The 24,939-nt window shown below is 46.5% G+C and overlaps 1 protein-coding gene and 1 long non-coding RNA gene across 3 annotated transcripts; both read left to right on the top strand.

The window, feature by feature from the left end:
• Positions 1-1,191: 1,191 nt before the first annotated feature.
• MB (myoglobin) lies at positions 1,192-7,735 on the top strand. Of its 2 annotated transcripts, XM_054632232.2 has the most exons (4): positions 1,192-1,544; positions 1,870-3,915; positions 5,985-6,207; positions 6,905-7,735. In XM_054632232.2, exons 2-4 carry the CDS (start codon positions 3,821-3,823, stop codon positions 7,049-7,051), a joined length of 465 nt encoding a protein of 154 aa, XP_054488207.1. In that variant the 5' UTR covers positions 1,192-1,544; positions 1,870-3,820; the 3' UTR covers positions 7,052-7,735. The 2 variants fall into 2 exon arrangements, with proteins under 2 accessions (XP_054488207.1, XP_077034632.1); XM_077178517.1 differs by lacking the exon at positions 1,870-3,915.
• A 7,584-nt stretch (positions 7,736-15,319) lies between these two features.
• On the top strand, positions 15,320-23,820 carry LOC143694039 (uncharacterized). The gene is made up of 4 exons (XR_013182216.1): positions 15,320-15,701; positions 17,521-17,608; positions 23,486-23,663; positions 23,749-23,820. It is a non-coding gene; the product is annotated as an uncharacterized LOC143694039 (long non-coding RNA).
• The last annotated feature ends 1,119 nt before the right edge of the window (positions 23,821-24,939 follow it).

Raw genomic sequence — 24,939 nt, 5'->3', positions numbered from 1 at the left:
AAAAAATTATTTGGTCAAAATATCTGTTTGTTCCTCTGAGACATTATGCTGTGTAAGCACACAAGATGATTTGGGTTGTTTCTTGAGGAAGGACTGGATTTTGGAACATGTCTGTCTATTTCTTTCTGGAAAATTCATTTCACAGACGTACTTCAAATGAAAAAGAAATCTGTGATTTCTGCCACTGCCTCTCTCTTGGGTGCCCATTTCCCTGCTTGCAGCAGGTCTGGCTGCAGAGGAAACAGAGATAGAAATTTGTTCTCTTAACCACCAAGGCAGTGTGGGGGACTGCTGGGCTCTTTAACATTCACTTTCCAGCCCAGGGTTGGATTTCTCTCTTCACAACAGTGATACTCTAGGAAAAATAATTGAATATGGCCAAACAAACTTGGACCTGGTCCATCCCTATGGCTGGTGTGTGTTCCTCTGTGTCCCCCAGCTCTACCTGGGCAGCTGACCCCATAGGAATAACGCCAAAACAGCTGGTGAAACTATACCCAAGAGCCAATCCCTGCTTTTTCACTGGTGTGTCTGTGGGCTCAAGTGAGTCACAGAATTTCCCATCAAAGAGAAGGACAAGTGGCATTTCTGTCCATGGAATTGTGGCACGTTCTAAATTAATTAATACCTGTAGAAAGGTTTGCCAGCTGTAGAGGGTGGAGCAAGGCAGGGGTGAATTGCATTCACTGTTTTGCCAGAGACCGCTCTTTACCTGCCTGCTGAGCCTGTAAGGTCAGGGGACCTTTCCTAAGCACCTTTGGGTAGCATTTTTGGGTAGAAACAAACCCCATGAAGTTTCTAGAACAGTATTTCTCCTCGCGGCAGTACCCTGAGTCTCAGCTGTAGCTCTACTGCTGTCCCATGGGAGCTTCCTCTGTCCCCATGCCACCACTCCAGCCCTCTGCAATATCAAGGCTGGGGGGCAGGGGGGAAGGCACAGCATCCCAAGTGGCCAAGGAATAACGATGTCTCTACATCTCGTACTGAAAATGAGCCCCTCACAGAAGTTCTGCACCCAACGCTGCCTGCCTGCCTGCCTGCCCCGGGGTCACCTTCCAACCTCCGGAATGAGAGCACTGCCGGCCGGCCGGCTCCCCGAGCCTCCCAGCCGCGGCAGGGCCGGGACGCGCCCCGGTGCCCGCGGCTCGGTGTCCCGTGGCCACGAGGTGGCAGCAAGCCCTAGCCCACGGGGCCGGAGCCGCGGCACCTCCGCGCCGGGCCGGGCCGGGCCGGGCAGCGCTGCGGGCCCGCGCCGGACACCGAGCCACGGAGCGGCCGGGCTGGGGAGGTCCCCGAGTCAGTCAGGGCACTGCACCCTGCTCCAGCAGGGGCTGCTCCTGCACGGCCATCCGAGGCGCTTTGCAGTGGGGTGAAAGCGGCCGCACTGCTCCAGCGATGCGCCCCAAAGCCTGGCCAAAAGCATCCGAGGTCCATTTCTGCTGGTTCAGTGACAGCTTCAGGTGTGGGGGCAGAGACGCAGCCACGTGTGCCGGCACGGCCCCGGTGTAAGCAGAGCTGCTTGAAACAGGCTATTCAGTCACCTGGTACGTTTTAAAGGAGGCAGCCCCTGTGCTGGCTCTCTGTGCTTTGTGTTTATCCAGATGATTATGCAAGTGATAGATTTTGCCCCATGGGGAAGGCAAGAGGACTGTAGATACTAAAATGTTATGTCCTTTTCATGGCTGCGGGGTTGAGGGGTGGTCTGGTGCACTATAAAACTTCTAGTATTTCTGTAGACTATTTATTTAAGCTCTAGGGAGAAAAGCTTATGATTTCATTTCATTACTACTTTGCTTGCAGAAAAAAGCAATATGGAATCTCATACCCATTTTAAGTATTCTGACAATTTAATGTTAATGTCCATACCAGGACTTTTGGCTTCACAGCCCTGGGGAAAGCTGCAGAGAGCGAAGAGTCGACCAATTTCAAATGGAGTTATTACAGCAACTGCGTAGCTCCAGCTTGGGGAATATACAGAGCTTGGTGCATAAGCAGCAGCCTCTCATGTACTAGGAGCACGTTTCTGGTGTGTCTGAAAGGTGTGTAAACCAGTAAGGTCAGTGTTCAGGATCCTGCCCAAGCCTGGAAGGATACAAATGCTTCATTACTGCTGTGAGCACATGGGCAGTGAGGCTGCAGATATGTCATCTCCCCTGTCTCAGCCCTGTGCTGTGCAGAACTGCACAGGGAATGAGTTGGAGGAGTACTAACCTCTATTCCATAAGATTAGCTTAGTTTGGCTAATTGGTAGTCACCTGGTGTTTGCACAGGTAAATCAGGGTGAAATCTTGAAATTGAAGTGTTAGATGTAGATTTTTGGATGTGAAGCAAACTAGTGCATAGAGGAGATGGAAGGGGAGGATTTCAGAGTCTCAAATTGACTTGGCTGACAGAGGCTTGCAACACGTAATGGCCAAAATGTCCTTATCTCGAGGCTTGGATGCCAGCTGACACCTCCACTGGGCTTTTGCCACCCTTCTTACCCACAGAATTCCCTTTAAACCTCTGTGTTTCTAAGGCATGCGAGGCTCTGTAGCTCCATCATCCTTGCTGCCCATTGTATGTGGGCACTTCTCTCCCCTTGCAAGGCGGGAGCAGGGAACTTGTAGGGAGTGGAAGAGTGCAGAGGCACTGAAGAAGCTCAGATCCTGAAGCACTGTGGTAGACACTGTGGGGTTGAATCCTCTTCTCCTGAATTCCAAGGCAGGTGTCTTCAGCCTCTAGTTGATATTTCTTGCCTGCCTTCTCCTTGGAAACATCCAGAGCCAGGTGCACAGTTCGGGACAGCAGTACTGGCTGGGCTTTGTTATCAGGCTATGCTCTGACTGCAGCCACCCCCGGAAGGGACCAGTCACCCCACTGGGGTGCCAGGCCATTACCAGTCCTGACAGAAAGTCTAGGAGCCCTCCCAAAGCATATCCACATGGTTTGTCAGCTCAGTGGCTTTTCCTTCCAACACTGAAATTTGTTTGGCTTGACAGAAGTAGCCAGAGAGCAGAACTGCTGATTGGGTGGGTGTTGAATGTAGCTTTGCGATGTCCTTGTGTCTCTGGTCTGCTGCAAATTACCTTCCTGGCTCAGTTGTACATCTCTTGGCTCTAATATCCAGACTCAGCCATCAGCTAATCCTAGGTATTTCCCAGAAGAGCAGGCAGCAGGATCCTGGCAGGCAGATGTGGGGAAACTGGCTCCAATACAGCTTTTATCCCCTCATTCCTCCTGCAGCAGGTGGGGAAATGACAGGGCGGCTTTGAATATGGTTATCTCTTAAGGGCATGTCACAAGTGGTGTGTTACCCCAGGAGAAAAGGATGGTGAGATCATTATGGGAAAGGAAAGGCCTTTGAAGTGATGGAGTCAATGCTACTGGCTGTCCCGGCCTTTTCTCCTGCCTGCCCTTGGCAGGCCAGGGGACAGGGAGGCAGGGTGGCCTTGCAGATGACTGGGCTCTTCAGAAATCTCCTGCCATAAAGCTTGACACTGTCTCTGGGTCCTTAGGAACCTGGGACAGGCTCCTGGCACAGCATTCCGGCAGTGCCCTTTCTGTCTAGAGTGGGACATGTGCCAGTCCAATACGAGAAGCAGAAATTATGCCATCAGTGGCACCCACAATAGTACCTGACCCAAAATAGCTTCCTAGGAAAAAACAGAGAGGCTGATTAGGTTAGACAAGCCTGAAAGAGAGCAAGAAGTCCAGCTGATGATTGACAGGTGTAGGTTTGTGGGCAGGGGCTATAAATCCCACGGGTGAGCTTTCCAGCTACCCTTTGGGGAAAGGCAAACGGCTGCAGGAAGCACTCAGGACCTGTCTTTGGTGAACCATGGGGCTCAGTGACCAGGAATGGCAGCAAGTCCTGACAGTCTGGGGAAAGGTGGAGTCCGACCTCGCTGGCCATGGCCATCAAATTTTAATGAGGTAAGCAAGGAGCTTCAGTCCTAAGAGTAAAGCTGAGAGCTTTTGATGAGAGACATGCTTGTCAGTGTTTATTTCAACAAGGTGTTTTCTTTCTTGTAGAATGATGGTTTTTCCATTGCTATTTTCTGGGTTAAAAGTTACTCCCTGTGTAAATTGGCTGTGCTTCTGTCTCTCCATCTCTCTATGGGTGCAGGAGCAGACCAATGCTGCTTTTAACACATGGCTGTGCTTTGTCTCTCTGCCTCTGGTGGCCAAGCTCTGCTTTGGATCCTCATTTCCCAAGCACTACAGTGAGAAATGCTGGAGTGAAGTGTGTCATGGGGCTTCAGATGCTCTGCAGAAAGGATGTGGGGAAGCAGAGAAAGAATGAAAAGAGAGGAATATTACCTCTGTGGCAATTTTCTTGGAATCTATTTCAGTAAAATTAACTACGAAGTACCTGAGAGTTTCCCTCTCCCCACCTTAGTCTCACCTGGCAGAGCCCTGCCCATCCTGCTTTTTGGCCAGAAATCTGTGCAATAACACTTGTCCATTACCTCATGATGAATTTGAGGTCTAAGTATGAAATGAGGCACATCCTTCCCCTTACTTCCCTTCTCCATCATTCCAGTGTCAGAAGTGCTGCTGAGGTCTCCAACTGAGAGAGGACCCCATCCTCCATGTTGTCCTTGTGATCCTGGCACTTGGAGTGGTGAACACCCCAGATACTGCAAAGCAGGAAAGAACATTAGGTGGACACTGGAGCCTAGCTTGTCCCTTAAGACCAGAGAGGATGCAGACTTTGAGGAGATTCTCTTCAGCTCTCCTCTCAGACTGTGCACACCCAAATGGGTGTGGTACAGACACCGAGGAGAGTAGTGGAGATCTGGCACCTGCTTGGGGGATTTCTATCCCAAGCATGGCTAAGGCAAGGAGCCCACATCTCCAGGCACATCTACTGCAAAGCTGTAAAAAACATTTTTGAAAGATGAGCCAAAGAAGGGGGCTGTTTTCCTTACCTGCATTATCATGATCCAGATCAGCTGCCACTTGAAGGGTAAGGAATGGAATAGGAATGAAGTGGGTGGAAATGTGATGGCTTTCCCCTCTTGTGGTCCAGAACAGGAGTGCTGGAGGAATAACAGGAACCTGAGCCATCTTCACCCATCCATCTCTGAGGTGGCTAATTTGGCTCTGAATTTGCCACATGCGAGAAAAAGCAGTTCCCAATGGAAAACTAGTACCATTTTTCTTACAAGTATCACAGATTAGAGCATGGCATTAAATAAATAGATGTCAGCCTGTGACTTTGCGCTCCCCTGCCAACCCAGGTCTCCTCCAAGGAGTTTCTGAGGGAGGAGAGAGGGAAGAGGGAAGGGAGAGAGGGTGGGAAAAAAGGACAGGAACCAAGTTCCTCCATGTCTGCAATCATCAGGTTTGGGGGCACATTAAACTCTCTCATCCAGATGACATTCAAGAACACACAGCCTCCAGATATAAGGGACCTGAGGCTGGGGGCTGTTTTTTTGGTTGGGTTTTTTTTTTTTTGTTGTTGTTGTTGTTGTTTTGTTGTTTTTTTTTTTTTTTTTTTTTTGTTGGTTTGGGGTTTTTTTGCTATGAGAAGCTTGTAGAGCTCTCATTTCCTGGACAACAAATCATGGGCTGATAAGAGAGTTTGAGTGAGAGGCAGGAGTCTATAGGTGGGCTCTCCAGCAACAGTAAATTGATGAAGACAGGCGGTTTTGTCTACTTTTGGTTTTCCTTCACATGAATACAAAAACTCACCTCTCAGTATCATGACTAGCCTTGGCTCTTGGCTCTTGTCTCTGTCTTAAAACCGTTGACATAATCCAGGGGATGGGTGCCAAAGAGTTATCAGAACTATATGGAAAAAATACAGACACTTCCTCTGTTGCTCTAGTTGGGCACGTTTAGGGCAGTGTCTCTGTCATGACCAGAGGGAATGGAAATAGACAGTGGTGATCATCTTAAGAAATGGGTAAGAAGATGGGAATAAAGTAGATTGAGTACTCAAAGGGAGGTATGTCAGGAGCTTCCCCTCTCCAAAGTCCCTCTGCTTTTGTCCACAGACTCTTTCAGGACCATCCTGAGACCCTCGATCGCTTTGAAAAGTTCAAAGGCCTGAAGACCCCTGATGCGATGAAGGGCTCTGAAGATCTGAAGAAACATGGAGTTACTGTTCTTACCCAACTGGGCAAAATCCTGAAGGCAAAGGGTAATCATGAGGCCGAGTTGAAGCCCCTGGCTCAGACCCATGCAACCAAGCACAAAATCCCTGTCAAATATTTGGAGGTATGGAAAAGGGCAGAGAGTCTCAGTGTCTGATGTGTAGTGAATGTGTGTAAGACAGCTATGTGAGAGCTGGGCTTTCATTTATTGATGACTAGTTGGACTTCAGTGAGCTCTCCCTCAAGTCCAGGGTCTGTGTGTACAAGCAGGAGGAGGCACAAAAAGGGCTCATGGTATGCAAATGGTATGTGAATATCCAAGTTTAGATTTCCCATTCCAAACACCACACGCAGTCTGACCAACCCTTGACAACAATAAACCAGCCCATGCAGCCTGTGCATGCCTGGGAAACTGAATTACATAAGGACTGTCAGTGACTGGACACAAGGGACATACAATTTTAGAGTAAGCCCTGGAGGATCCATTGGAGACCAAGACCCATAAAAGTAAGTGTTATACAAACACAGGGCATGAATTTGCAGTCTTAATGGATGAGGCTGACAAAAAGTGGAAAGGGCCATGGTCTACTCAAGGTCATGAAGCAGATCAGCGTCAGAGCTAGGAATAGAGCCCAGTGCTTCTGCCTAGCCCAGACTCCTTGCATACTAGACCTCACTGTCTCTCCAGAGGCTGCAGGAAGGCCTACTGAATTAGCTCAGAGATATTTCCAGGCTCTGCAACCTATTTCTTAGTCTGGCTTTTCTGAAAATAAACCTTGAGTGTCCCTTCAGTTTTTCTTTCTCTCTTTCCTTCCTCATAGTTCATTTCTGAAGTCATTATCAAGGTCCTTGCCGAAAAACACGCTGCAGACTTTGGGGCTGATGCCCAGGCTGCAATGAAGAAGGCTCTGGAGCTGTTCCGAAATGATATGGCCAGCAAGTACAAGGAGTTCGGTTTCCAGGGTTAGCACATACGCACAAAGGAGCGCCACGATGGAGGGCCTGGCCACGCATCTTTCCCCAGCGCTATTTTGAACATCTCACAATTGGCCATCTCTGCTGTGTGGGAAAGCTTTGATGAGAGGCCAAGAGTCACTCCAGGCAGCATTGAGGCACTCAGAGTGATATCCATGATAAACTGTTGTTTCCTGGCTTCATGTATACAAAAGAAATATTCTGCTCTTTTAGGAAAAATAACATTAGGGGTTATCTATGAGCTTCAGCCTATTTTATCCCCTTTCTCTCTCTCTCCCTGAAACTCAGTCTCATCTGAGAGGCAAATGGCATGGCCAAAGATGAAGGGATGTGGAGGATCAAGGGAAGTGCTGAGTGTGGTGAATGAGTGAAGGAATGACTCAAATGAGAGATGTGAGAATGGGAAGCAGGGACACAGCATCCCATTCCTGCCACAGACTGTTAGCAGGTTACTATGGAGAGCTTCCAGCACAGTGTTACCTTGCTTTGTGGGGGTGAATGCAGCCAGTCAGTCTCCAGTGCCTGCCAGCTCTGGAGGTTTAGTTGTTAAACTTGCATTAGCAAAACTATAAAGACCAGTACTACCTGTGATCTGTAGGCTTTCTAGTAGCCACCACTATGTGTCTGAAGCTCTGTTGCCCTGGGAAGTGAAATATGTGTTTCTCAGAAAATAAAAATCCCTGCACCAGAGTTGTGTGTTTGCTCCTGGCTGTACCAACACCCCAGTGAGAACTGGGGGAAGAGTAGAAAATGGAAAGGTGTTTTGCATACATATCTGGCTGCAGAGCAACCTGCACTGTCAGTCTATGACCTGAGCAGCACGTGGCATCTGTCTTAGCCAGGGACTTAGGGCACTCGGATGTCACCATGGGGACATGACCTGATTACTGGACCTCACAGCACAAGACAGCAGCCTCAGCTCAGTGCCTCAGTGCTGAGAGAAGAGCTCCCTGACTAAAGGCTGTGGCCACTGCTGTGCTGGGGGAATGTGGTGAGGGAAGGTCCCTTATTCATTTATGGGGAGGTGGCATGTGCAAGCAGTCTTGGCTCCCAGCAGCAGTGCAGTGCATTGCTCTCTCCAGACACCGGAACGGAGGGATGATCAGCTCAGGTGGAAGGCTGCAATGGCAGCTCTGAAGACCCAAACTCTGGTCTTTGCAGCCTTTTGATTTTTTTCTGAGGTGCCCCTGCAGTGCATGCTGCATTGTGTTTACAGATGTACACCCACATCCTGTCGTGTACATCTGTAAACACAGTGAGACAGACAGAATGGCAAGATACCTCCCTCTTCCTGTTGCCCTCTCCCCATCCCAACACCAGGGGGTTGTGGCTAGGAGAAATGCATGGAAGTGACACAGCTGCTCTTTTTGGTGTGAAGAAAGTAATGCACCTTATCTCACAGAGACAGTCTGAGGGCAAGCACAAGGAAGAAAAATGAGGTGCTCAGTAACAGGAGCTACTAGCAGGACCTAGTTCAAGGTAGTCCCTGCTACACTGAGTTAAGTGGAGACAGTGAAGGAGCCACCAGCTCCCTTAAAAATCAATCCTGTACCAGCATGATCTGCTGTGTCTTTGGTCAGGGCAAAGGCCAAAAGAATTCAGTCTCTGAAAGGAGAAGGAACAATAAATTCCGTCGCAGAACTGTGCATATCTGATTTCTTGCTGTTTACAATTCCTCACTTTACCTCTGGGAGCTTGCTTGGTGTTTCAACCTTTCAGAGGAGGTCACAAAGGCATATGCTGTCACCTAGATGAAGTTACAGCCAGGTGGTCCCTGGCTTAAGCAGTGTGCTTCGTCTGACTCCAGTCTAGTCCGTCTGGTTTTGTGGGGAGGGAAATATATGTAATTAAGATCTAGGATTGCTTGTCCAACACAATAAGATTTCCTGCCAGTGACAACAGACTCTGCTTTAGGATTAAAAGCTCTGCTATAGCAGCTGCCTCTGTCAGTCTGAGTGGGACTGGAGTTGTCTAGATATTTTTATGTGGTGGAGGAAGGAGAGTTTGCATGTGTGTTGTGCCTAGTTACCAGTTATTAGGTACCTGGACTAAATGTCAGCCCATTGGGAGCACTGACCTTCTCTCTGCCTGCCTTACCCCACTGTGTCAGTGCACTAGGAACCATCCATAAATCTCCTGGTCAGATGTGGGGTCTGACAGATGTTTTCTGGTTGTGCCTATGGCTCAGTGAAGATGTGCAAGCCGAGATGAACCAGCACATTCGGGTACCAGTAACAGTGAAGGTAACTCCAGCAGGCTCAGTGATTTGGGGTGCTTGTGGTGAAATCCACCTCCCTGCACCTTTGCTACTCTAGGCACAGAGTATGCCCTTGGCTGAGTCCTGACATGACTGCAGGGATATATGTAATTCCTACAGAGTGAGTCTATAAAACTCCTGCAATGGCCCTGGCTTTAAGGACAGGGGAAGTTTCCTACAACAAAGCAGATGGTGGGAAAAGGATTTTTTTAGCTCCGTGCTATATTGATTCAGAGTCTTTGTTGGAGGCCCTCCTTTCACTCTGCTGCTAGCACATAAAATTTTTCTGGTTCATATATAGGACAAAGTCCATTAGTGGAGATAAACTATATCAGCGCGAGCCCAGACATTTTCCTCCTTCTTTTCCAGGAATAGCTTTACATCAGGTGGATGGGTCCCAGGGACTTGTCCCCAGCCCCGGTGCCCGTTGGGACCATGTGGTGTCACATACTCATTCCCAGTCACACGATGAGATGTGGACTGTGTGGCTGCCAGCCACCTTGCTCCAGCACGTACGCACCGGCTGCAGCCAGGTCGGGCTTGCAGCCCTTCTCCCCGCTGCGGTTTCCATTGCATGCAGAACTCGCCATGGCTCCGAGCCAGTGACCTGTCTGGGATCTCTTGGGCTTCGGTGTCAGACACCAGCCACTCATCAGAATCTCAGATGAGGGGAGCAGGCCCTCGCTTCCCAGACGCTGTGCAAATGAGCTGTCAGCCCCAGCCAGGGTGCAATAACTGCAGGCTGTGCTGCCTGTCCCCCTTGTCTTTCCCTCTGCCTGCTGATCCTGCTGACTCCAATACACCTGCCAACGTCAAATGGCCTCACAGAACAAGGGCTGGGGACCATACTATTAATCCTGTGATCTTCTCTTGGTCACCTCAGTGGGAGAAAGGGATAGGGCTCCGATGACTAATTATGTTAAATATTTAGCACATTAGTATGAAGCTTGTGACATTCTTCATATTTGCATCTCCCTGCAGGGCTAATGGGAGGAAAGGGCAGAGATGTTTCTAGTCCATGTAATAGTCACCGAACAGATAAGTCTGGTTTCTGGGAATTGAAGCACAGACAGTGCCTGAAGGATGTAATGCCTATATTAATTTAATAAGGACACAAATGCTACCTATACTACATACTTTCAGATGAGGATTATTTTTGTCATGATCCCTATGGTCTCTACCACCTGGCCAAAACTTGTCCTGTGTGTTATGCCACTGAGGAAAAGAAATAGTGGAACCAGGTGTTTTTGTGATGTAGACATCCTTGCCCATAACATTTTTTTCCACAAGGTGCATGGCAGATCGTGTCCTCCTTCTTCCTGGACTCATTAATCTCAAGTTTGCTCAAGGCTGCTTTTCCAGGCTGTGCAGGGCTTAACAATCAGAGTCTGCTTCTCAGACTGAGCACACAGAGACACAGACAGACAGACATACACACACACACACATACCTAAACACAAGCACCAGCTTCAAAATACACAATATAGCAAACGTCTGTCCAAATCCTTCAGATTCCAGCATTCTTGTGCACCAGTTCTTCATCTGAGAGAATGATATATATGAGTTCTCACATTGTGTTCAAATGAAGTACAGCCTTGAAATAGCTAAGGTCTAACCAAATAAGAAGACAAACTATGCAAGAACAGGGCATCCGGGGAGTACTGGTGGGTAGTAGGGCTATTAAATTTCATGAAGTTGTGCCAACAGAGTCTAAGTAAGTGAGAAGAAAAAGCCCAATCAGCCTCTTTTATCCAACAGCCTAATAAATGAGCATTTGTGAACACGAAAGAGTCACAACAATGCAGTGTTCTTAACCAGAACATAAATCCCACCCTCCCCTGTGATCATAGCCACAACAAGCCCATCTCTCAGTCCTGTGACTTCTATAAAATCCTTATCCAAATGTCAGCAAAGGTGACCTTGTGCCTTTTTAAAGCAGTACTTTATAGTCACTTGACTGCACTTTACCAAAGTCCTTTCCCAGTTTGGCTTTCATCCCCTGCAAGTAAATAAACAGAGCAGGCTGCCTCCACCTTCCCCTCCAGCCCTGCAGTGGCCACTCGTGATAAGCCATGTCAGACAGGCAGGTCCGGGGCTCTCCTGAGCAAGGCAAGGCAAGCCCTGGCATGGGGCATGCCAGCATAGATGGCAGCTGCATGGACAAGGCAATGTGTATTTGGGATGGGGAGGGATACATACTGGTATGTACTTAGCTGCACCGTATGTCTGGAGGAGGGCTTAAAGGAAATTATGCCTGTTTCCCGTTTCCCTTCTCCAAGGAAAGCTCAGTATGAATGCAGCTGCTGGGTGCTCAATCTTATTTTAGATTGTCCTTAAAACAGGTTCAAATGTTCAAGTGTCAGAATAGATTTGGGTGGAAGACTTTCTGGATTATTAGCACTTAATTCTCTATGTCTCTATGCTTAGCTTGTGGATCTTCTGTTACTTACCAGTATATATAATTAATGGTGCTTTTATTAAGATTTTTTATCTTCTGTCCTCCCTTAACATGCTTCCTTATTCATGATAAATTTCAGCATCCAAGCTCTCACCAGAGGGGTGGAAAATTCCTGGAGCTGATACCCTCACCAAGATCTGGGATTGCTCTGCTCAGGGCTTGCATGACATCAGGCTTGTCCTTTTGGCAAGCTTTGGGGTTATCTGGAGAGTTAGCTGATACAGTGTCAAAGTGAGTCTGTGTTTTTTCACTCAGCTGGATGAATAGTCTGGTGCCCTTTGAGGGATGCCACGGATTAACTGTGAGTTCGTTGGGTATAAAGGAGTAAAAATACCACAGAGTTTTGTCTAAACCAGCCATATGGTGTCCCTGCAGAGTCTGTGGCTGAGCAAAGGGTTTGCACCAGTCACGCTCAGACAAGCTGTCCAGAGATGGTGGAAGAGGAGGCAGAGCACACCAAGTGCCACACTTGCAGCCCTCAGCTCCCCCTCTGAAGGCAAATGCATCTATGGGACTCCTAAGGAGGAAAGAAAAATGAATTACCATCATTCTGACAACCCTTCTGCTGTAATGCAATGGAGGGAGTTTCCTAACTCAAGCTGCTTATTGGTATGCTTTTGTATGGGAAGAAAGATGGAGTTTTCTCATGGTGCTAAGATTATGGATGTGATGCTTTCACAAAGCTGGCCCATAAACCATGAGAAAGAAACTTTTTGTACATTTTGTTTTTGCCATGATAATTGCATGTATTACTAACTCAACTAATTCCCCAGCTAATTTTAGCATGTCACATTTAAGCTGGTGTCCCTATGTCTTTTGCTATGTTCCCTCTACAGATGAGAAATGATCCCTCAGTGTATAAAGTCATCAATTTTTTTCCTTTTCAATCAAAATCCTCTGTCATGAAATGGAGTTCTTCATAACAGTCACAAATTCCTAGCTCATAACAAGAAGAGTAATTAGAATATAATTTTAAACATATTTCCTACTATGGTTTTTCTAGTTGAGCAGAGTCATAGCTTCCTTATCTGTTTTAGATCAGAAACTTGTTGACTGTAAGTGTCATCAGGGACAAGCTCTGTTCTAATTTCTAAAGGTAATTAAGAACTCAGTTTCATCCAGTTTAAAAGTCTCAGTCTACAAAATACTGAAACAGCACCTCTCTTACAATATGCCTGAGTTATTTGCTCTACTGTTCTTAGCCCAGACTTTAGTTAAGGCCTATCTATGCTTTCCATCTGTGCAGTTAAGCCCATTTTAGAATGGGTAAACTGAGGCAGAGAGGCATGAGTACATTGTTTTCAGGCTTTTTTCATTCAGCTGCCACTAGGTCAGGCTGCTGGCTGCAGGGCAGTGGATGCCTGTGATCTTTTTGTGTAGGAAGACATGTGAAGTTGTGCCATCTGCCAGTGAGCAGTTTTTGCTTTGAAGTGGTTGAGTTTTAGCAGTTGCCAAAGGACATCCTGTGTATAGATGTGCAGTCACAATGCGGGTGCAGTGTAAATACCCCAAGAGATTACAGATGCTGCATGCAAAGTGAAGCAGTCTAAAGACTGTGGGGCTGAACTTGAAATTAAGTTCTCTGGAGATAAACTATGCACTATGGTGGCACTTGGGAAATTGCTAACCTTCTCACTTCCAAAGAAAAAGAAGAGTCCCAGACTGAGATAATAAAGGCCATGGATATCTAAAAATATGTCACCAGCAGAAGAGAACCTAGTGCATGAACCTCAGATCTTCCTGTGTAATTATGCACATACTTACAATTTCATCTGTAATCCCCTCCTTGATTTCTAACATTTTGCCACCATCTTGGGTGGGTCTAAGCCATCTGGGTTTCATTTGCCTAACTTAATTTATAGTCCACGGAAGTGACCTTCTTCTGCCTAGTTTGGCAGATCCAGTCATATTTTGTCTAATCCAGCCTCCAAAAAATGCTGTTCCAGCTACCTCCATCCAATAGTGTGATTAGTGAACAAGATTCAGGTGCGTGCCTTTTATCACATAGATAACTCAGCTCATAATTCTTTGGTCTTTTAAAAATGAGCTGTGCCTTTCCATTTTGGTAAGGGCTTGCCTTCAGGAGACCAGGTTTCAGTGAGGGATCCCTGCCTAGCTCATGTGCCTAGGCTCTAAAGGAGTAGGCTTTAAAAAATAACAACAAAAAACCCAGTGCTGGTTTTCATACTGACTGTATTTAGCTAGCCCTCCTCACTCAACACATGGCTGGCTGAATCCTTTTAAACCACCAAACTCTTTCTTGGTGTGCTGGAGTCCTGGAGTATTTCTACCAGTATTTCTAACCAGGACTGTCTAAAAGCCTTCATACAGCTCTGAGGCTGTTACTGTCCTAATGGGACCGCTCCTTCCCAAGGGCATTCTCTTTGAGAAGAAAAATGGAGAGAGGAGGGAGAAGATATTTCTGTGCCTAGCATTAAGTGACATATTGCAAAGCATGAGGCTGCTTGGGAACAACAGCCTATGTGACAGCCTGCTGTGTGGTGTTCAGAGAGCCTGGGGTTGTTTTTCCTGCAAGCAATGCTTCCAACCTCTCCTCCCACCTCATTGACGGTAACATCTGGATCTACCCACACTCACAGCTCTCTTCAGTGAGTACAACAAGAGAAAAAGGGTTTTCTTTCCTTATTGCTCTGTTTTGAGGATAGCTTGCAGCTGTGCCTGGCTGGAAGGAATGTACAGATTTCATGGAGGATGGTCAAGAAACATTTCCTTTCCGAGCTGCATCACATCCCTGTTCATACACAGTGGCTCATAACTGGGAAGTCTTCAGTTCCAATTCTTCTGGCAACATACAGCAGGGAAGAAGTAGAAATGGAGGCAATGCTTTTTCTTTCCATCTATGGTCAGGTTGGAGATGGACAACACTGCACCACCCTCAGTAAAGGGGCTAATTATGGAGAAAAGTGTGCTAGAGCTTCTCAACGTTAGAAATAGACCAAAACAGAGTAAGTGCTGCAGAGTACAGCATCCTTCCAAGTACTGGTGTTGGTGAGATAAGAGATAATACATACTAGAAAGTGTCTATTGAGAGAGAGGAGTGACACATCACTTGTATCTTGAGGACAGAGCATCTTAGAAATAAATGTAAAGAATAACCTTTCTTTGGGCATTTAATTTCCCTCCTGTTGGAAGTGCTTACCTACAGTTACCTACAATTAAGTCTGTGATGAGGGTGTGTGTGTGTGGGTGTACATGTGTGTATGTACAGCACAAAGGCTATAGTTAATACACAGAACTAAATGTTTTGTTCCAGAGTCCCAAATGTACACGGCCTCTCAATACTCATCAATTTCAGTGGGTGTGAGACCATTCAAAGACCTGGATTCATGCAGCAAATTCTTTGCCACAGGCTTAGGATTAGTGATTTTTTTGCTGCTCATGATGCAGTACAAACTTGGAAATCAGTTCTGCATCTATTCATCAGCTGAAGTATGAGCCCCTTTTATTAGTGCCTTTTGTGGCAATAACTGTGATCTATTTAAAGCCTTCAAACTGCAATTCCCCACAGCAGATGTAGTAGAAGCAGATATCCATGGAAATCAGTCAAAATGAGCTCGTGTTGCTGTGCAAAGGGTGGGCTCTGTTCTGCTCAGCAACAGTTACTGAATTCCTGCCACATGGGCTTTGTCTCCTTCTTCAGTGGTTTGGGGCTTGGTGCTAGGTTTCCTGGGGAGGTTTTACTGCCATTAACAGTCCCTGCTTCATATTCACTCTCTTTCATTTTTCCCCCTTACGGGGCATTCAAGGAGGAGACACTGCTCGTCCTGTGGCCTAGCTCTGCATCCTCAATGTCATGGCTAAATCTATGTGGTATGACTGCCAGCCATGGTCCCCTGTTAACAGCAGCAAACTCATTCTCATCTCATCAAATGATCCTTAAACAAGAACTATGAAGCTGCATAGGTGGGTAAGTGTTGCAGGAAACCAGGGGGGACCAGCCAGATACTTTTATTTGGGAAACTGTTGAAATGCTTTGGTTTGTTTGTGGTTTTGGTTTTTTTTCCTTAATGAACTGTTTTATTTAAATCTCATCCTCTGCACTTGGCTGACTGGTGTCAGAGCTGGCCAAGTGCAAGGTTTCTCTGCCTAGTAGGATACCATAGATTGCTATTAAGAATTCTGGATAGGAAATATTTTGGTACAAATTACTGTGTAAACCAAGCCTCATATTTACAACAGGATTTGTTCCCTGTTAGGTTGTTCTTATTGGAGTGGGACTGGAGCAAACTGAGAAAAGAGCAAAAGATGCACTAGATATGCCTAAGAAGGCAGAGTGGTGTCCTTGCAGTGTATACTGACCCTTGAGGAGTGGTCAAAAGTCCATAGAAATCGCTCATAAGTCCATACAAGGACCAAAACTGTTCAATATTAGTACAATTTAATAGTAAATGCCCAGGTAGTGGGATCAAGTGCATCCTCAGCAGTTTTGCAGATGACACCAAGCTGAGTGGTGCAGTTGACGTAGCAGTGACATGGGATGATACCAAGTTCTGCTCCACTCTTAAGCTGTATACTGTTATGTCCTGAGAAGACTATTCTGTGTTCTGTGGAGGAATTAATGCAACTCCCCAGTACAGCCTAAACTAGGTGTCATGAGATCACTTGTTCATTTGCTTATTTCTCCCTGAGTAATTGGGATTTGGCCTATGACAGAGACAGAAATGGGAAGCATATTGCCCACCCAGGCTGCAGAGAAAGACTGTAAATGGTGACATTAGTCAAGTAGAAGTTTGAGTCATGTTTGGTACCACAGCACAAGGGTCAAGAAGGAATCCTCTGGGAAACTGAGCAAGGAAAAATGGGAAAGGGAAAAAAAACCACTTTAACTAGCACTGACTAGTTCTTCTTTCTTGTCATTATTTCCTTGGGATGTTGTCACATGCATTACTGGAAGAGATATTGTTTTGCCCAAGTATGTGGGATTTCTTCCTCCCAACTCTTCAGTAAATCCTAAAGTTCTTTTCAAACCAAGATTGCTATAAAGCTGGCATTCCTGGCTCAGACTCTTTCTTCCATTCAGTTCATTGTTACTGTCCAATGTCCCAGATGTGAAACAGCTACTCACACAGCAGCATCTAGCCAGATGTTGGAGATCTGATTAGACACTGAAATGAGAAATAGAACCAGGGAAAGGACATTTATGTCTTCAGATTCAACATGCTTCTTTATTACAGACATGGTGGTGGGCTATGTCATTCCACATTCAGATGACTGGTTTCAGAGTTTCATTGTAGAGCATCTTCCCCAGCCTTCTACAGAACATCATTTATCCAATAGAAAACCCAAAAAAAAAACCCCACCAAAACCCCACAACTTCCTCAATGAAAACTTTTGATGCATTTGAGGCACTACCTTTATTATAACTAGTGGAGGAATGGCTGAGTGTTTGGACAAAGCACAAGAGACCAAAGATAAATAGTCTGTGCTCTGTAGACAACCTTCCTGAGCTGACATTTGTTGCCAGTAAGGGTTGCACTGAGATAATTTCCCAATAAGGTAAAATTAATCTGTGTCACTCCCCATGAATGTAAAAAATAAGAGCATGACCATCATTCCTTAAGTCACCTGACTGTCTTCTGCTGGAGGTTCACCTTTGTATTGATGTAACTGTTACAGAAGACCACAGCCGGTTTTGTGGTGCAGCTTCTAAAGTTCCTCTGGAAAAGCTGGGTGTAAGCACAGCCTGCCTGACATGCAGCTGTTGACCCCTGCTGTTTCTCTTGTAGGCTCCACCTGCTCCAGAAAGGGACAGTCACTTCAACCAAGGACAGACTTTGCTCATTTGCTTCCAGATGCTCCATCCTGTTGCACAAGGTAATGTTACACGATTTCATTACATGGCCTCATATACTCAACACAGCTTTAAACTGTCAGACACAAAATACACTGAAATGGATCTACTTGTTCTTCACATAACTCCTTTGGGTAATTGTGAAAGACAGTGTACTCAGTCTGTAGGAGTAGGCACCATGACACAAAGGACTTCAAAGAGTGATTCTAGCAAGTAGAAGGTGACAAGATAGGAGGTGGCTTGGCTTACAAAACAGTCAGAGAAAGGAGATGAGCACTGCAACAAAACTGGATTCAGTTGCAGAAAATAACCCCAAATGACACACTTGACATTAGCTTCATTGTGAGTTCAACTTGAAGTTTATGGAGAGAAATTCTTTAGCCATGCTGTATTGAGGGACAGAAAAAATGACCTCAGATAATACAGATGATCTCTGCTACTTTCTAAAGAAAAAACCCCCAAATCTATTTTTCTAATATCATCTGAGGAGCACTTAGTTATACATAAGATATAGTGGTTGATACTGTCACAACAGACTTCCCTTGTTTTGGTAGATATAATGGGTTGGATTGCCAGATTTCCAGTCAAGCCAAACAGCATCAAACCATTCCTTGTGAAAAGTTCAAATGACTCATTGCATCAAGTCCAATGACTAAGAAGGTCAAGAACAATTAATTCAGAGACGAAGGCACCAAAGCTTTCAATTCTGCTGCCGCACTTCAGAACCACGCTTGGAATAAAACTTGAGAACTCATTTCATCGTCTTCACTTCCTGAGCTTTGGGGCCATGATTGCTTCTCTGAATGTGAGCAAAGCACTCTGAGGTGAGCTACAGAGGACAGTAGCTGCCTGACAGCTGCTCACAAGGACTTTTATTTTGCCTCCCCTCTTCCTTTGACCAGAATTTCCATGATTGGTCATGTAAACCTTCCTGCAACACTGCCAAGACAAACTGCCCATAGATGAAGACCTTAGCAATATCCAATTCCCCAGCTGAAAATTTTCCCACCTGGCATATGCAGCAAAGGAATGGTTACTCAGGCTTTTAGTTACCAGCACGCCACCAGACTTCACAGCGGTTAAAGCACGATGTTTAACAAACTGACATTTGTTGATTTGAAGTGTGTTTTGTCAGAAAATTCCTCCCCGGCCCAGTGGGAAGGCTGGGCCGCCGGGAGCCGCAGAAGCATTCCGAGCCTTGTGGCCGAGGGGCTGCCCCAGGAGCCACGGTGTTTGCACAGCTGCAGTGCTCTGGGTCGGGCCGTGTGAGGGGGGGGAGCCGCCGTTCAGGGGACGCTCCCAGCCCGCTGCTCGGGTCATGACTGCCGCTGCAATAGTGGGAAGCGCTTTCCCGGCGTTTCAACTCCCCCACCCTCCAAATAATCCACTTCCTCAGAAATCTGCATTTTGTGCAGGAATTCGCATTTTGGTGGCAGCTCGGGAGGGCTTGGAGCCAGTTCTGGGCACAAGCGGGGGCCCTGGCGCGGACATGGCGCGGGGCCGTCACTGAGGGGGAGCCGCCACGAGATGGCGCCCTGGCGCCTCGCGCCCCCGCCGAGAGGGGGTGGGTGATTTTTTTTTTCTTTTCTCGTTGTTTTTTTTTTTTTTTTTTTTTTTTTTTCTGCTGGTTTGCTTTTTTTTTTGGCTTCTTGCACCCCCTCCCATCGTCTCCCACAGATAGGCCAGGGCTCTGTGCAGAGCTGTGGGTGAGGGTGGAGGCGACTGTGCAGCGCAGATCCCGGTGGGATCCCGGCTGCCGGCCCTGGCGGAGGAGTGTGAGGGTGGCTCCCAGGAGAGCCCCCGGCTGGGAAAGCCGGCTGGCCCATCCCTTTGCTGCTCCCACACACATCCCCAGCCCCTCTCCTCACCCGCAAGAGAGGGTCAGCGCTGACACACAGCGTGGCTCAAATCCATATTGAGCGTGGTGTAGGAGAATCCAATCTCCCCTCTCCTCCTTCCATCCTCTGGCACTCACTTACACCTCCACCTGCCCCACTGGCCTCTCTTGTGTTTTTGGTTGCCTGTACCAAAGGCTCGGGTGTTTGCAGGTGAGGGGCAATGAAATGCAAGAGGGTGGAAATCCTGATGAAAGCCAGTGCCAAAACAGCTGGGCAATTCCAGCCCAACACTGGCAAAACATGCTTTTCCAGGAGGCTTTTTGGTTCCTGGAGGCCTGGGAAGGATGGGGACCCTCCTCTCCATGAAACCCCAGCATTTACTGGAGAGTGGTGGTCCTGAGCCATTGAACATGGGTGAGCCCAGAAGAAAGATGTGGCACCAAAACAGACCAAGAAATCACACCTGCCTGGCATGAACCTGCTCTAAGCAGCTTCCCCTTCCTTTCTCCATGTGTTCTGTTGTCTTCATCAGCTCCAAGGAATGATTTTCCATGAGGCTGTAGGGATCTCTGGGCAGAATGATCTGTTCTGTAAACTCTCATTCTTTTTTCCCCATTACAGGTAATTTGTTTGACTGTTGGACGCACTTCATCAGGGGTGTAAACTAGATCATTGCACTAACCTCATCTTAAAACTTTTTACTTCTCTTGATTGTCCTTAAGAGCATTCAAAAACTCACAGGACCTGCTTGGTGCTGGATCTTCTGAGCTCTACAGCTTCCCTTAAAAACAGATCTTAGGTCTATTGAATTACAATGGCACAAAAGTCTTTGAGACAAAAGATGGAGTGGAAAATGTGATAGCTGTTCTGCAATTGAAAAAACAAAAATAAATAGCAGATTCTGTTCTTTCTGTATTGGGGGCTTAGTGTGAAGGAATTTACAAACTCAGTTAAAAATAAACCAACCCCAAACTGATTAACATGAAAAGTCAATTAAAAAAAAAAAAAAGCTTCTAAACTGTAGGAAACAAAATGATTTTTTGGAAGTATCCTTTCCCTTAATTGGACATCTGTTTCTAGATGGAGTCATTTGTGCACGGAATCCAGCTGTATGGCTTTTGTTTGGCAGTGAAATGATCAGTTCCTGAAAGTGTGAACGTCATGTGGAGAACCCCATCCATGCCTTGAAAAGGACTGCTGCCCAAGCAGGGCTTTGTTGGCAGTGTCAGAGGGTGCAGAATCAAGCTGTGTTGTAATCCCTAATTGTATGTATTCAGATAATGGCCTTTTAATGGTACTGATGGCTTTGTGGGTTGTAGTTAGTGGCCCAAGAGGGGGGTGGAAGTCCATGTGCCAGGTTAGTGCAGGATCTGCTGCTTTTATGAGAAGCCAGAGGAGGTGGGTCTGGGTGTAGGCAGGACAGGCACAGGGCAGCCCTGCTCCTGCAGCTCCCCTCGCCTCTGCCAGGGCTGGTGAAGGTGGCTGGGGCTCCTGACACACTCTGGCTGGGGGCTCATGGCTAATGCTGGGATGGGCAGCTACTGCTCCAAGTACTCTCTTACCCCTGAATGACTGCAGGAGGTTCTGTCCCTACCCTTAAGAGCACTCTCCCAGCTCTCCATTGCCTTTTACGTCCTCTTCCCTTAAGGCTTCCTTTCTCACATCAAAATTTACCTGTCAGACTCCTCATCCTGCAGATGTCAAAGCTCATAACACTCCAATAATATGGCTCTTTGAAAAGCCCAGTTCAACCCCATTGCAAACCTCCCCTACTCCCTTCCTCCACTCAGATCTCACTGCCATCAGTGGAAGTGATGGGGGCTCATTGTTCTTTGACTTTGGAGTATTAGGGCTCCCCTGGACCCTTTTGCAAGCATTCCTAAGCCTCACAGTACCTATTTCAGCAATATTAACAGCCTAATTTTGCAGAAGGTGGGACCCATGCCATACAGGTAAATCTCTGTCCCACTCCAGGCAAGTCCTGCCTCCAAATGCACTATGCAACACAGATTTCTGTCACACCCCAGTCTGAGGTATAATTCCTGTTCTTTGTTTGCAGCCAGATAAAATTTAGGACCTTCCAACACTCCTTTCAACTCCATAACATCCAAATTAACCATTCATAGGATGTGAACACAGCTCCAATTCCCAGGCATGCTCAAGCTTTGGAGAGATTCCAGTTCAGTTCTTTGCAGCTCCACACCATTTCTAGCTACCGTGTGTCACCTCTTCTTAGGCCAACATTTAGCAGAAGACTTCTCCATCAAGCTTCCAAGATGTTGGCTGTCAACATGCAGACATGAAAACCAGCCTCCCACTTCTCTCCTTCTTCCTTCCCTACCTCTCCATCACATTGCAGAGTCCCTTGGGCTCCTGCCATGTGGAAATAATTCCATAAAAACAATCTAGCTGTCTCTGGTAGATGGGTATGGATGACCTGCTTTCACAGAGACCCTCCACAAGTAGTGCAGTTTCCTGGTATATCCCTCACCCCTTCACCCTGTGCTGTTTTACTACCAAGGCACCACACAGTGGTCCTAAAAACCAACCTACCTTCTCTCTTTTCCTCCTTAAACTAGACAGTTTATTTTTTACAAGGAAAAAAAGCAGCCATGAAGCCATGAGTTCTTCAAGGAAAAGATGTGTTCCTCTCCTCCTCCCTCCACCTACATGGCATGAATCTTAGGCTGTATTTTGCAAGTTTGATTTGAAGTAAGCTTCTTGCTGTTGGCAGAATCTGCCTCCGCGCCCTCTCTGCTCATTCAGTGAGTGACACTAATCAGTGGTGTGGGAGGTAAGGACAATATCAAGTACCAAGGTGATTGACAAGTCTCACTCAGAAGGTACATGCTCCCCAAAAGGTATGCAAGAGTGAAATAGGGTGGATCAATCCATCTCTTTGTATCATTGCCCATTGCAGGCACAGTTTTTCATTTAAATTAATAGTTCACTGAGAAGAGAAGAAGAAACAAAGCAAGTTTTCCCCCAAAAAGCCCTATTTGTTGAAGATTTTAGAGGATTTGGGTTTTTTTCCCCCTGTTACATGAGAAAATGCCTCCATATTAATCACAATATGGAATCTACATGAAAAATCAGACCCTGCTGGGCAGGAAAAGATCCTCTGAATTATCTCAGTGGGAGAGCTGGCACTAATTTACTGCTGTTGTGCTCCAAGTACTTCTGATGCAAAAGATGAATGGAGCTGAAAGTTTGTAGCTTGACTTGCATGTACATGTAAGCTTTTTGAATAGCATCAGCTGGGCAATGTAAATTGGCCCAAGACCCTTAACTCATGGTTAGAGTCAGCAACCTTGCCCTGTGTGACCTACCCTCATACCTCATTTCTTTTTGAGCAGTCTTGCTTTCCTCCTCCCCACTACCTATATTTTTTGCTACTCCAGAGCCCTAGACGTAGAAATGTGCTGCTGTTTCTCTGCTGTACCTTCCAAAAAGGTGAGTTTCATGCCTGTTGTAGTTTATTCCCATGAGTTTACCAATGGGCCATTTAATAAACAGAGATAGAGATGAAGGAAGCAGTCACAGCTCTCTTTGTCACAGAGATGTGAAGGATGATGTTGTTTCACACTATAAGCAGGTTGCATGAGAGGTATTTCCAAACCCTGTAGTCTTTTCTACCCTGCTCCTTGAACAATACTGTAGGCTACAGCTGTACTAGAAAACTAAATGTAAGATCTTTCTCTGGCACTGAAACCAACTGGAATGGAATGGTCTGCATTTACTTACATTAAATGTTGTTACCCTCCAGAAGAGGGTAGCCATGAGTGGCTGTCTACAAACTCCTTATGAAGAATTGTTCTTGGCCTGGGCTAAATCACAGACTGTTTAAAGACATTGCCTGGTAGAACCCCTCCTTGATCTGGGTCAAAAAGTGACAGGGAATGTACTATAATTTAAGAGTGGGTGATTCAGTTCTGGAGTCTGAGAACACAACCTGACACCATTTAATTTTTAATGTGACCAAGATGTCTCTTGCTTCTGAGCATTTGATTTTGTGAATTCTATAACACAGCTTCCACCTTAAAGCCCTTTCTTCTGTGTCAGGATGAGAGGTGACAGTGGACCAGAGAAGAAGAGAAGATGGAGGAAGAATAAATCCTGATGGAGTGCAGCAAAAAGGAACACCAAGGGGGAATTTCCCATACAGTGTCTTCCTCTCTGCAGGACAGAGGCTTGTGTCACCCCATTTCCTAGCAGAACACTGGAGACCATAATTGTCCAGGTGGGAAACTGTCCCAGCTTTCTTGATGGCTTCTGTTTTGTAGTGTCCTTTTGCCTGAATGTGCATTTGCTTTTTCTGTGACCAGGAAAGGTGTGTGGTCCCCAGGCTGGGGAAAGCAGTCAAGACTTCTAGCCAAGCATGAGACCTATAGCTCCAACAGGTAAGTTGTCTCTTTAAACCACTGTTCAGCTTCTCAAGTTTTATGGTAAGATACAAAAGACCAAGTCTTTGGGGTATTAGTTTCCAGTGTTTTTGTTTAGCATTCAGGATCAACACCTCCAGCTTTTTGGGCCTGCATCAGATTACATGCTAGTATGGGCTCACCCTGGCAACATGTTCTCACAGCCTAATTGGAGGCACAGACTTTTGGAATACCTTGCATGGGCTTGTGCTTTCACATCAACTCAGCAAGTCATAGGCCATTGGTGCCCAGCTACTACTGCTGGCCTGATGTCAAACCTCAGATCCCAGGAATAGCACCACTACTCAGTTAAAGAGGACATCTGACATACATACACCCTTAGATATTTTTTTGCTCATCTGAGTTTGCTTCCCGAAGTTTCCTGTTTCCTTCTGACTTATTTCTGTTTGAGTAAAATGAAAGGTTTGGCTTTTGGATTTTTTTCATTTCTTTTCCTGTCTCCTCCTGAGAGAGATAGTGAAGCCTGTAGCAGCCAGAACCCAAGCTCAGGAGTGCAGTGCTGGAATGCCTCTCCTGGGTCAGGGTGTCCATTTCCTGACTGCAACATCCTATCATGTCACACAAGGTCCTTCATAATGCGTCAAACTTATCTTTAAAAATAGTCAGGCTCTTGCCTCTGGCCTCTGGAACACAGGCAGAAAACGAAACTTTTGAAACTATTCCAGAGAGACATTTCCTGTCCACAGGACAGTCTTCACCCTGTGACAGCCCCGTCTGCTTATTTTTTCCCATGTTTTGCCCACTTTTTTGTTTTTTTCTCTTGTCTGCCCCTTCCAGGCTTCAGGAAGTAAATTGTCTTTCATGGTAGTGGGGTAACCTGAAGATTGACTCTTGTCGCCCTTGGCCTGACGTTTTTTGACATACTCAGTTCCTGGCAAAGAGGCAGGCTCTACATCCCACCACAGAGTAGCTTCTGGCTTAATGCCCATATTCAGTTGGAGTCATGTCAAGGGATGAGCCTCTGATGTTTCCTGTTACAGCAGACAACTGGGGGACCAGTTATCATGTGTCAGGCCTTTGTGAGGTTGCTGCCTTGCTGGCATGGTCTCAAAGACCAGTTTGTCCCTAAACTTG

This window comes from Agelaius phoeniceus, chromosome 5 (genome assembly GCF_051311805.1).
Source record: "Agelaius phoeniceus isolate bAgePho1 chromosome 5, bAgePho1.hap1, whole genome shotgun sequence".
NCBI lineage: Eukaryota > Metazoa > Chordata > Aves > Passeriformes > Icteridae > Agelaius > Agelaius phoeniceus.
Note: the sequence above shows the minus strand (reverse complement) of the source record. Positions and strands in the feature narration are given on the sequence as shown.

Bases quoted from the DNA above. Each gene is read 5' to 3' on its own strand.
- MB (XM_054632232.2), top strand. From the start codon at position 3,821: ATGGGGCTCAGTGACCAGGAATGGCAGCAAGTCCTGACAGTCTGGGGA. The intron at 3,916-5,984 runs GTAAGCAAGGAG...TTTTGTCCACAG, and splicing joins GGCCATCAAATTTTAATGAG to ACTCTTTCAGGACCATCCTG. The intron at 6,208-6,904 runs GTATGGAAAAGG...CCTTCCTCATAG, and splicing joins TCCCTGTCAAATATTTGGAG to TTCATTTCTGAAGTCATTAT.